This window comes from Coregonus lavaretus (genome assembly GCF_964263955.1).
Source record: "Coregonus lavaretus genome assembly, chromosome: 5".
Lineage (NCBI taxonomy): Eukaryota > Metazoa > Chordata > Actinopteri > Salmoniformes > Salmonidae > Coregonus > Coregonus lavaretus.
In genome coordinates, this window is record NC_139992.1 from 66,059,876 (window position 1) to 66,072,273 (window position 12,398).

Sequence of the window (12,398 nt, forward strand, 5' to 3'; positions counted from 1 at the left end):
AGTACAAGAGGAAACCTTAAGGATAAGGTCATGCATTCTGCTGGAGGCTTGGATCCTAAAAGTCGCTTTTATTCTTTAAAGGTATAACTGTGCTCTGTTTACTCTGAAACGGTATGACTATGCTCTGCTCTCTGTTCTGCTCTGTGTTTGGGAGGATGTTCATCGCCAGACATTCTTTAGGTTATCTAAGGTTAAAGGGTGTGTGTGTGATGCTGATGTTTCCTGGTTATGCTAAAATACATTTTGAAATATCTGTACACCTCATTGTCAAACAGCTTCACTTCATCATGCTTGCAGTATCCTGTTCTTTAATAACATGAGGGCAAAGTTAACACAATTAAATATACTATTTGAATGGTGTTAAGTTAATAGCGAAGTTAACGTCGTATCTAAGTGTACAGTAAGTATACCTCTCAGAGATAGGAGGAGATAGGGGAGAGATAGGGGGCAGCCAGTGGGCTGAGGTGGGAGAGAAAGGAGAAAGGAGATAGCCTGTCCTGCTGATGTCAGCCATTGATCCCTTGGATACAGGAGAGGAGATGAGTGCACTCATATTAATTCTGCACCAGCAAAGGCAAAGCCTGCTTACCATTTTGTATTACAGAGCCTGTAAGGGCGAAATGTTTTTGGATGTCCTTCCTGAGTCTTAGAGAGGTGTCAACTTTGTTGCGGGTAAAAGTGAATGGAAGTTGAAGGATTGTAATCTTTTTTTTTTTAACTTTTTTTTTTAGGGGGTAGATCAGCTTTAATATTGCAGATAGATTGTAACTTCCATCAATGTAATTGTCTGCATCACTTCCAATCCCCCATATGTTTTTTTTCTCGCAAATATATATATATATATATATATATATATATATATACATATCCATATATACACATACATATACACATACATACATATAAATATATATATATATATATATATATATATATATATATATATATATATATATATATATATATACATATCCATATATACACATACATATACACATACATACATATAAATATATATACACTACCGTTCAAAAGTTTGGGGTCACTTAGAAATGTCCTTGTTTTCGAAAGAAAAGCAATGTTTTTGTCCATTAAAATAACATCAAATTGATCAGAAATTCAATGTAGACATTGTTAATGTTGTAAATGGCTATTGTAGCTGGAAACGGCTGATTTTTAATGGAATATCTACTCCCTTCACAGAACAGCGCAAACTGGCTCTAACCAGAATAGAAAGAGGAGTGGGAGGCCCCGGTGCACAACTATGCAAGAGGACAAATACATTAGAGTGTCTAGTTTGAGAAACAGACTCCTCACAGGTGTTTTGCGGGTACTATTTAATGAAGCTGCCAGTTGAGGACCTGTGATGCGTCTGTTTCTTAAACTAGACACTCTAATGTATTTGTCCTCTTGCTCAGTTGGGCACCGGGGCCTTCTGTGAAGGGAGTAGTACACAGCGTTGTACGACATCTTCAGTTTCTTGGCAATTTCTCGCATGGAATAGCCTTCATTTGTCGAGTTTCAGAAGAAAGTTATTTGTTTCTGGCCATTTTGAGCCTGTAATCGAACCCACAATTGCTGATGCTCCAGATACTCAACTAGTCTCAAGAAGGCCAGTTTTAATGCTTCTTTAATCAGCACTACAGTTTTCAGCTGTGCTAACATAATTGCAAAAGGTTTTCTAATGATCAATTAGCCTTTTAAAATGATAAACTTGGATTAGCAAACACAACGTGCCATTGGAACACAGGACTGATGGTTGCTGATAATGGGCCTCGGTACGCCTATGTAGATATTCCATAAAAAATCTGACGTTTCCAGCTACAATAACCATTTTCAACATTAACAATGTCTACACTGTATTTCTGATCAATTTGATGTTATTTTAATGGACAAAAAATTGTTTTTCTTTCGAAAACAAGGACATTTCTAAGTGACCCCAAACTTTGAACGGTAGTGTACATTTTATGGACACAGTCAATTTTACAATAATTACATTTTGTTTGTTTTTACTCCTGAACTTCCTCTACCCTCAACCTCTCTGATCATTTTCATGATGTCCATCCAGTTTGCTTCTATATGCCATATCTTTCTAACTGTGCTCTTTCACGAAAGCTCTCAAGCTATAACCTATATACTTATTATGGACACTGTATGCTTTACATTAGTTATCTTGTTGTTATTAGTTGTTGTTAGTTGTTATTAGTCCCATCCTTCAGCTCCATTCAACACCTCCCATCTATCTCTTAACACATCCATATTGGATTTCTATTTGCAATATATTTTTCAACTGTATTCTTTGTATTATGTACTTTGTGTTCTATGCAAAGCTGAGCTCATCTGAGCAGTAGACACTGATCTTGGGTCAGTTTAGCATTTCCCCCCTCATATGGTTAAGGTTAGGATTGGGGGAAGGGAAGCTGATCCTAGATCTGTACCTATGGGAAACTTCACACCGGAGCCATCTGAACACAGTGTTGTTGTCATTATGATGCTGCTGGTGCTGAGTGACTATTGCCATCTGCAGGGATCAGACCTCAAATTATGTCTGCCTCATCCAATTAAATCACTTGGGCTGCCCCCACTAATCCCCCACAGTCCTCTGCTCTTAAATATGGATTTACCTTTGAATGCACAACACTCATACAGTACGAGTTAGGCCAACACTATTCAACATCATCACCCTTCCATTTTCACCACTGTTGTTCATTTATTGTAGCCTACTGATCTTTGGCCATATTTTTTCTCTTGTTTTTCATTCCTACAGTATGTCATGCTGCTACTGCAATGCTCAACGTCATTCTCATTAGGAGTATTGGATATAGCCCACCAGGTTAGCCAGAAACCCCACATAGAGAGGTGTTCTAGTTGGGGAAAATAGGTCACAAGCCATTGCTTTTGGAAAAAGTAGATTAACCCTAAAACAGTTTTACATGACATTAACTCTTTACACGCACAACAACACATGCCTTGGTTTACTATATTGTACAGACAGCAAAGAATGCTATACTCGACAAACAAACACTTCCGGATGCACACAGACAAAACTGAATACAGTAATAACACATTTTAATGTAAGCTAATGTGCTGTGCAGCCTTAGGTCTCACCCGGGACGAAGAGGACTAAGTAAGTAAATGTACTGTTAATATATCGCTAACCAAAATGTGCAGTGTGTACTTTAATCCTGTAGCGCTGCACATATTTTGAGCCCTCCAGTGTATTAGCATTCAGATTACCATCCTGGGTCCTGGCCACGGAGACTGAACCATATGCCACTGCAGCTGTGGACGGACAGCAGTGTCCTTCAGCATCCAAATGGGCCCTTGTGTCCTAGCGCTGGTCCAGGGCCAGAGCTTCTGTTGGAGCTAGGAACACAAGCATTTCGCTACACCCGCAATAACATCTGCTAAATATGTGTATGCGACCAATAACATTTTATTTTATTTTGATTTGATGTCCAAGACAGGTTTCAGGAAAGCATGTACCAAGGCAAACCATAGAGTGAAATAGAAATGCTATATCTATACAGCACAGGTAATCAATGATAACACACTTCACACACACTTCAGTTAAACTGTAGATGTCATTTGTAGATAAACCTCTATGCTTGTGTTTGTGTTCTGGGAGTGGCAAGTCTAATAGCAGAGCGTGCTGCTGCATCATTGAAGTACTACAGTAGCGTGTGATGTGTACTGTAATGCTCCCAAGCCCAGATGTTTGCTCTACACAGATATGCTGCTGCACTGTAATTACAGCTTGGGTTTACTCCTACTGCACTTGATGATACCAGACCATTAGCACACTATTTTACAATAGATTGGTTGCATCCCAATGGGCACTGGTCAAAAGTAGGACACTGTATAGGGAATAGGGTGCCATTCGGGACGCAGTCATGGACTTGAGAGATGTCATCAATGCTTTCGAAAACTTGATCTTTGACCTCTGAACTTTGCTTTCTGTCATTTATTGGTCTCTGTTTTGAGTCATTCTGAAGCCCCACCTGTTCACGCACATGACATCATCCTACTAGAGAGCGTTTTGTGTGAGAGGCCATAGTCCTGACTGAAGAATCAGAGCAGTACAAAGTGCTGTCTTCAAAGCTCAATTTAGCTTTTTGCCATCCAGCAAGGTTTTCACGCACATTGTTTGGTTTATACGTTGGAATCTTTTAGTAATAAATCTACTTATTTTGGTTACTAAGTAGATTTCATCTGTCAGTTTCTGACCATCTTAGAGAACACATCCAAATAAAGCTGATTCTATCATTCTTAGTGTACACAGATGTACAACATAGTAACTTTGTCAGTGTTTCACATTTCTTGTGCTTAGTATGAACATGGTGCAATAACTGTATTTAAAGAATATAGTATAACTTGTTCAATTGGCTTCAGTTCACTCGTAACAGTTAGTAACTACTACCCATGGAAAAATTTTGTGTGATATCCATGTCATGATGCCCTGTCCATGTTGTTACAGTGAAGCAGTGAGACATGGGATCCAGTTTGTTTATTGATTGTGTTCAGGGTGTACTAATTGTATACAAACTGTAGTACTATTGACAGGCCAGACCTTGCAACTCAATATTAGGAAGGTGTTCTTAATGTTTTGTACACTGTCAGTAATGAGGTTATTACTGCTAGTTCTCCTGAACACTCCTTGGACTTCTGTGGTTAGGGCGAAGACAGCTATTTGGGTCACAAAACTCCGTAGACAGGCTGACACCGTAATGATAGTATTTATGTCAGGAGAAGAGGGATCTGGATCATGTCTTATACAAATTAAATGTCACTCATTTATTTTGAACACAAACCCTAAAAGTACAAGTGCTTCTGCTAGTACTGCTACTCTGTTAGCAGACATTGGCCAGCTCTATCACGACCTGTTATTTCCCCAGACACAGAGCTAACTGGACAAGGGCACTGAATCATCATCACAGCTCTGCTCAAGCCTTCGCAATAGTTCACTGCTATATATTTTATCATGCCTTATTGAGTGCCTTCTCAGTAGTTCACAGCTCTGTGTTTTAACATGCCTTATTTTGTGCCTTCGCAGTAGTTCACAACTCTATGTGTTTCAACATGCCTTATTGAGCGCCTTCCATTCACTTAATATGGTAATGAGTGCTAATGCTAATGTATGCAGGTGTCAGCTGGGAGGTCATATGACCAAAACTCCCAGGAGCTGTGGGGGGAGTTGAGGGGGGGGGGGGGTGGGGGGCTGGTACTGCAGGATGGAGCAGGAGCGTGCACGTCACCAGCCCACTCAGTGACGTCTGCAAGAGATACATACATTGTCTGTCTCCCGGCATCAATGAAGCCTTTGAGGAGACATAAGAGAGAGAGAGAGTGGCACACAGCAGAGAGAGAAGCATGGCCAGATGAAGATATACTCCCTCTAACCACTAGCCCTTTCTACACTGTAGGGTGGAGGAACAGGCAGAGCCAGTGAATTGTGGGAAGGCTCTAGTAAGCTACGCCAGCACTTCAATGATACTGCCCCCTACAAAGTGCCATTGGATGTTTTTGTCAGTACTGCTCAACAGGTCTACTCTTTGATTGGTTTATCAGTATGGACTGTCAGAAACATACTGCAACATTGGATAGGCCTGCATACATTAACCAGAACGTTGCTAATTTTCTTGCTTGATGAATGCACGGAGATATATGTGAATGATCCGGTAGTTTGTTGTACCATATGCTATATACTGTATATGAGTCACCTCACACACAGACACACAGAATCACACATAGACACACACACAGACACTCATACATAGGCTCACAGACAGAAAAGAAGCACACCATGTAGGGTTTGTGTTCCACTGAAGCAGGGGTAAGACATCTTGAAGTTGTTGGGTTGTTGGATTTCTGCGGCGTCTCTGCTATTTGTAAGTTCTTATTGTTTGCAGCAGCAACATAACATCTGGACTTCGAAATATAACAGCCACCCTGAGACCATAGCCCAAGTCATAACAATGACAAAGCATAATTCACTTATTTATAACTATTGTACAACCTTGTGATTTACTATAACTGTCATGTTTGGGAGCAGACGATTGATAACACATCACATCCGGAGAAAGACTGCTCAGGACAAAGACTGCTCAGTTGGAGATTGTAATTCCTAGGGTTTCGAAGGGGAAATGTCTTTAAATTAGATTTGTGAGCATCTTGTTGTGTCGTGACACCCAGCCCTGAATCTCTCTCTCTCTCTCTCTCTCTCTCTCTCTCTCTCTCTCTCTCTCTCTCTCTCTCTCTCTCTCTCTCTCTCTCTCTCTCTCTCTCTCTCTCTCTCTCTCTCTCTCTCTCTCTCTCTCTCTCTCTCTCTCTCTCTCTCTCTCTCTCTCTCTCTCTCTCTCTCTCTCTCTCTCTCTCTCTCTCTCTCTCTCTCTCTCTCTCTCTCTCTCTCTCTCTCTCTCTCTCTCTCTCTCTCTCTCTCTCTCTCTCTCTCTCTCTCTCTCTCTCTCTCTCTCTCTCTCTCTCTCTCTCTCTCTCTCTCTCTCTCTCTCTCTCTCTCTCTCTCTCTCTCTCTATGACATGTGCGGTCATCATATCAGCAGCATTCACCACTAATCTCCCCAAGTCTCCTTCTCATCAGCACCACACATCTGACACTTTCACACTTAATCTAGACACGTCTATGGTTCTGGATAGCAGAGGATTCGTTTCACAATGACTGTGTGGTGTAAGGTGCCAAATGTGTTAAAATGTGTTTAGTAACTGCATCACAGTTCATTCGCAATAGGACTGAGTGGTTGTTCACTCTGATAAGTGTTTTTAGAAGAGGCTCTTTTAGTCAGACTCTGGCTTTTCCAAACAGGAAACACTGTGTGTAAATCTACACTATCCAGCTGTCACCATGTAATGACGTTTTCTGAGGTCAACTTACTTCTCACAAAGGTATTATATACCCTTTCTGTTTTTATGTTATAACCTCGTTCACTTCTATAGCCCCAATGCTTATAGGAGCTAATGTGCCGGTTTATCATTCTTGATACTATGTAAGTCTGTCAATGTTATTTGTCAGTAATGAATACATCTGTCATGGTCATGTAAAAAACTATACCTTGAGTACTTTTTAGTTGACCCTCGAGTAGATTATTGTTTGAGCTGGAACATTGAAATGCCTAGGTGACCTGGCTACCATGTGCATGCAGCTAAGACAACAAGCATAATGTGCTATTCTGTTTAACCAAAGTGTGATGTAGCTATTTAAAATATTGCCTAGTCAGACCATGACTCTGTTCCAGCTGGCTGATAGGAATTATTAGATAGGTACTACCATCTTGTCTATTTCAAATCTTCTCTCATTGATCAAGACAGGTGAGTGTCATCATGACATGCAGCACTTTGGAGTGGACACCCACCTGTTTCAATCAATGAGAGAATATTTGAAATAGACAAGATGGCGTCGTACACATCGTTGGATTACTTCATGGAGCAAAACATTTAATTTATTTAATAACGGAGCATTTTCAAATGTAATTCAATTCAAATGTACCCCCTGCAACTAGACATGTACGTTTAGAAAACATTGGTTGTCTTCCAAGTCGGGAATTGAGGAAGTATCGGCAAGTTAAGGTTGGTCAAAAAATTATCTGTGCTACGCCAAACAGTACCTAACCTGTATTGGCTAATGGCGCATCACTTTAGCCCGTTACAATCTGCTAACTAAGTGCGATCAGTGTGATTCAGTGCACCTCAAATAAACCATGCCAAACGAGACTCCTGGGTATTATCCAGTGTTTTTTAAAGCAATAATATTATCCTGGGGAAGATAATGACTACATGGATTCAACATTGCAATTGTTCCAATTATGGAACAATATCGCCACCAAGCAATGCACAGCACAGCACAACACTACACAACTGCAATCATTTCAGTTTTTCATTGGCTGCTTGGCTTCTTTAGAGGCCTGTCCAACAAAGTGTTTGCTGACCATTTGAATTATTCTCCAAAGACAAATTCTGACAGAACTTTGTCTCTCCTTCACAGAGAAATGATGAAGAGGCTGTGGTGGACAGAGGTGGAACCCGGTCCATGCTGAAAACCAACTTTGAGAAGGAGGAACTCGAAGGTACATTGACATTATGAAGTACAATACCTTAAGTAAATTGTGTGGAAGCCTGGAAGGAAGGTTAGAAGGCCACCCACATGGCCAATTGAGAGAAGGCTGTTGTTTTCAAGACTGAGGCTACTCCTGCTGAGACTGAGGCTGTCCTAATATGGACACCGTACCCATGAGACTAGATAGGGTGGTAACAAGACAGCTGTTTGAGCTGCAGTGCACTTCAGGACAGGAAAATACTCTGATTGGTCGGTTAGTCGTGACTCATGACAATAATAGTGTGTAGATCGCTGAAAATAATCTATTTTTGTGTCTGAATTGTAAAGACCTGACGACTAAAGAGAAGGCCTGCTCATTTTAGCACATAGTAACACATTGTGAAGGTTGATTTGCCTGGTTCTTGAGTTGCTCTAGTGGCTGGTCACTGAGCTGTGTGTTGTGACTAGGATTCAGCTCACGCCAACAGTGTGTGCTCAGGTGTCTTCCATGTGATGTTACTCACAAGCCCCCAGGCCAGAATCACAGTATCTGAACAACATAGTTTGAGTACACACCAGTGGTGGTCAGTGCCGTTTAAGATGAGGGAAGACAAATGTATTTTTTATGAGCATGGCATTATTTCTATTACAGCATATTGGATGACTGTCATTCATATTCCATTCACCCAGCTCAATGTAACATCGATAGGTTTAGGCTACTACATGATACAAAATGTTTCCCTATACCCATCATGAGGTTGCTACAACCTAGCCTACAAATGAAAGTTTAAAACATAGGTGCACAGGTCGAGAGAAAAATGTGAGTAATCAAGGTGATAGACAGTGACACATTCAATACAGCCTTGCACACTCTAGCCTGCATCTAGCTGATCTAGGGTGTAATCATTAGTCCAACAGTTGCAAACGAGAGTTTCTATTGGACAAATTCAGGTATGTTTATCCCCATTTCGTTCCGTTTGCTTCCGTTTAAGAAACGTTTTTCAAAAGAATCGGCGGAATAAATACACCCCTGATAACCTGCAAACACAGTTCACTTTCATAGCAGGCACATAAAAACAGCATGATCACTTTGATCATAATTCCTTCTCGCATCTACGCCCTCTCCTCCTCTCACCTTTTCCCTTTGCTTGTGGACTTCATTGCACAACGCAACAGCTGTCTCTGACCAGGCGAAAAAAGCTTTCCAAGCCAAACCTTCATACCATAACCGCTAACCGCTACACACAGCCTACATCGTTGTCACCATATTAGCTAACGTCATAGTCAACATAGCTACTAGAACCAACGCGTTAGAAAACCCGTTACAATCATGCAGTACAGTGGACAGCAAGCAGTTTAGCAGTTACACCGCCACATTTGCAATAAATTAATCAAACCAAAAGCTTACCTTGACTTGGAAGAGTTCCAGTGTTGGATAGCCATAGCCAGCTAACTAACATAGCATGTTTGAGTAGGCTAAACTAGCTAGCTGCATTCACTAGCTGTGAAAGTGAACGTAAAAAAAAATCTCTCTCTCTATCACTCTCTTGCTTTTCCTTCATTTGTGAAGAAATTACTTTGTTCAAAACTGTTCAAATATTGTCTTTCTTTCTCTTTGAGTGAACTACTCACCACATTTCATGCACTGCAGTGCTAGCTAGCTGTAGCTTATGCTTTTCAGGACTAGAGTAATTCTCTGATCCATCAGTTCATGCTGCAAGAGCTCTGATAGTGTCACGTTCATTCATCGACAGGTCAGACCAAGGTGCAGCGTGATATGCGTACATGTTTATTAAATATTAAACACAACGACAAAATAACAAACAAAACGAAACGTGAAGTCCAAGGCAACACAACATACCTTAACTGGAACAAGATCCCACAACTCACTAGTGCCAATAGGCTGCCTAAGTATGGTCCCCAATCAGAGACAACGAGCTACAGCTGCCTCTGATTGGGAACCACACCGGCCAACATAGATCTACACATAATAGAAAGTACAACATGGACAGAAATTAATCCATGCATTTGTTACTTCTAGGTTAGACTACTGCAATGCTCTATTTTCCGGCTACCCGGATAAAGCACTAAATAAACTTCAGTTAGTGCTAAATACGGCTGCTAGAATCCTGACTAGAACCAAGAAATTTGATCATATTACTCCAGTGCTAGCTTCCCTACACTGGCTTCCTGTTAAGGCAAGGGCTGATTTCAAGGTTTTACTGTTAACCTATAAAGCGTTACATGGGCTTGCTCCTACCTATCTTTCCGAGTTGGTCCTGCCGTACATACCAATACGTACGCTACGGTCACAAGACGCAGGCCTCCTAATTGTCCCTAGAATTTCTAAGCAAACAGCGGGAGGCAGGGCTTTCTCCTATAGATCTCCATTTTTATGGAACAGTCTGCCTACCCATGTGAGAGATGCAGACTCGGTCTCAACCTTTAAGTCTTTACTGAAGACTTATCTCTTCAGTAGGTCATATGATTGAGTGTAGTCTGGCCCAGGAGTGTGAAGGTGAACGGAAAGGCTGGAGCAACGAACAGCCCTTGCTGTCTCTGCCGGGCCGGTTCCCCTCTCCACTGGGGTTCTCTGCCTCTAACCCTGTTGCAGGGGCTGAGTCACTGGCTTGCTGGTGCTCTTTCATGCCGTCCCTGGGAGGGGTGCGTCACTTGAGTGGGTTGAGTTACTGACGTGATCTTCCTGTCTGGGTTGGCGCCCCCCCCTTGGTTTGTGCTGTGGTGGAGACCTCTGTGGGCTATACTCGGCCTTGTCTCAGGATTGTAAGTTGGTGGTTGGGGATATCCCTCTAGTGGTGCGGGGGCTGTGCTTTGGCGGAGTGGGTGGGGTTATATCCTTCCTGTTTGGCCCTGTCCGGGGGTTTCTTCGGATGGGGCCACAGTGTCTCCGGACCGCTCCTGTCTCAGCCTCCAGTATTTATGCTGCAGTAGTTTATGTGTCGGGGGGCTGGGGTTAGTTGGTTATACCTGGAGTACTTCTCCTGTCTTATCCAGTGTCCTGTGTGAATTTAAGTATGCTCTCTCTAATTCTCTCGTTCTCTCTTTCTCTCTGAGAACCTGAGCCCTAGGACCATACGTCAGGACTACCGGGCATGATGACACCTTGCTGTCCCCAGTCCGCCTGGCCTTGCTGCTATTCCAGTTTCAACTGTTCTGCCTGCGGCTACGAAACCCCTACCTGTCCCAGACCTGCTGTTTTCAACTCTTAATGATCGGCTATGAAAAGCCAACTGAGAGACCTGAGCCCTAGGACCATACGTCGGGACTACCGGCCGTGGTGACTCCTTGCTGTCCCCAGTCCGCCTGGCCTTGCTGCTATTCCAGTTTAAACTGTTCTGCCTGCGGTTATGGAACCCCTACCTGTCCCAGACCTGCTGTTTTCAACTCTTAATGATCGGCTATGAAAAGCCAACTGAGATTTATTCCTGATTATTATTTGACCATGCTTGTCACTTATGAACATTTTTGAACATCTTGGCATGGTTCTGTTATAATCTCCACCCGGCACAGCCAGAAGAGGACTGGCCACCCCTCATAGCCTGGTTCCTCTCTAGGTTTCTTCCTAGGTTTTCGCCTTTCTAGGGAGTTTTTCCTAGCCACCGTGCTTCTACACCTGCATTACTAGCTGTTTGGGGTTTTAGGCTGGGTTTCTGTACAGCACTTCGAGATATTAGCTGATGTAAGAAGGGCTATATAAAATAAAATTGATTGATTGATTGATTGGAGCGGACTGCTCTGGCTCCGGAGTGGAGCCGCTGACCGGATCTGGACTAGACCCCGGTGGAGCGGACTGCTCTGGCTCCGGAGTGGAGCAGCTGACAGGAGCTGGATCAGGCACCGGTGGAGCGGACTGCTCTGGCTCCGGAGTGGAGCCGCTGACCGGAGCTGGACTGGACCCCGGTGAAGCGGATTGCTCTGGCTCCGGAGTGGAGCAGCTGACCGGAGCTGAACTGGGCACCGGTGGAGCGGACTACTCTGGCTCCGGAGTGGAGCAGCTGACTGGTGCTGGACCAGGCACCGGTGGAACAGGAACGGGCCGGACCGGGCTGGCGACGCGCACCACTGGCTTGGTGCGGGGAGCAGGAATGGGCCGTACCGGACTGGCGACGCGCACCACTGGCCTGGTGCGGGGAGCAGGTACAGGCCGGGCCGGGCTGGCGACGCGCACCACTGGCTTGGTGCGAGGGTCAGGAACAGGCCGGACCGGGCTGGCGACGCGCACCACTGGCTTGGTGCGAGGGGCAGGAACAGGCCGGGCCGGGCTGGCGACGCGCACCACTAGCTTGGTGCGAGGGGCAGGAACAGGCCGGACCGGGCTGGCGACGCGCAC

General features: G+C 43.5%; 1 protein-coding gene across 1 annotated transcript in view; it reads left to right on the forward strand.

Annotated features, from left to right (window-relative positions):
• LOC311129321 (sodium-driven chloride bicarbonate exchanger-like) overlaps positions 1 to 12,398 on the forward strand; it is a gene marked incomplete at both ends in the record, with an annotated part of 67,045 nt that overhangs the window by 11,455 nt on the left and 43,192 nt on the right. The window contains one exon of the mRNA XM_084161598.1: positions 7,997 to 8,078. Coding sequence (XP_084017724.1) covers positions 7,997 to 8,078 — 82 coding nt within the window. The remainder of the gene's footprint in view (positions 1 to 7,996; positions 8,079 to 12,398) is intronic.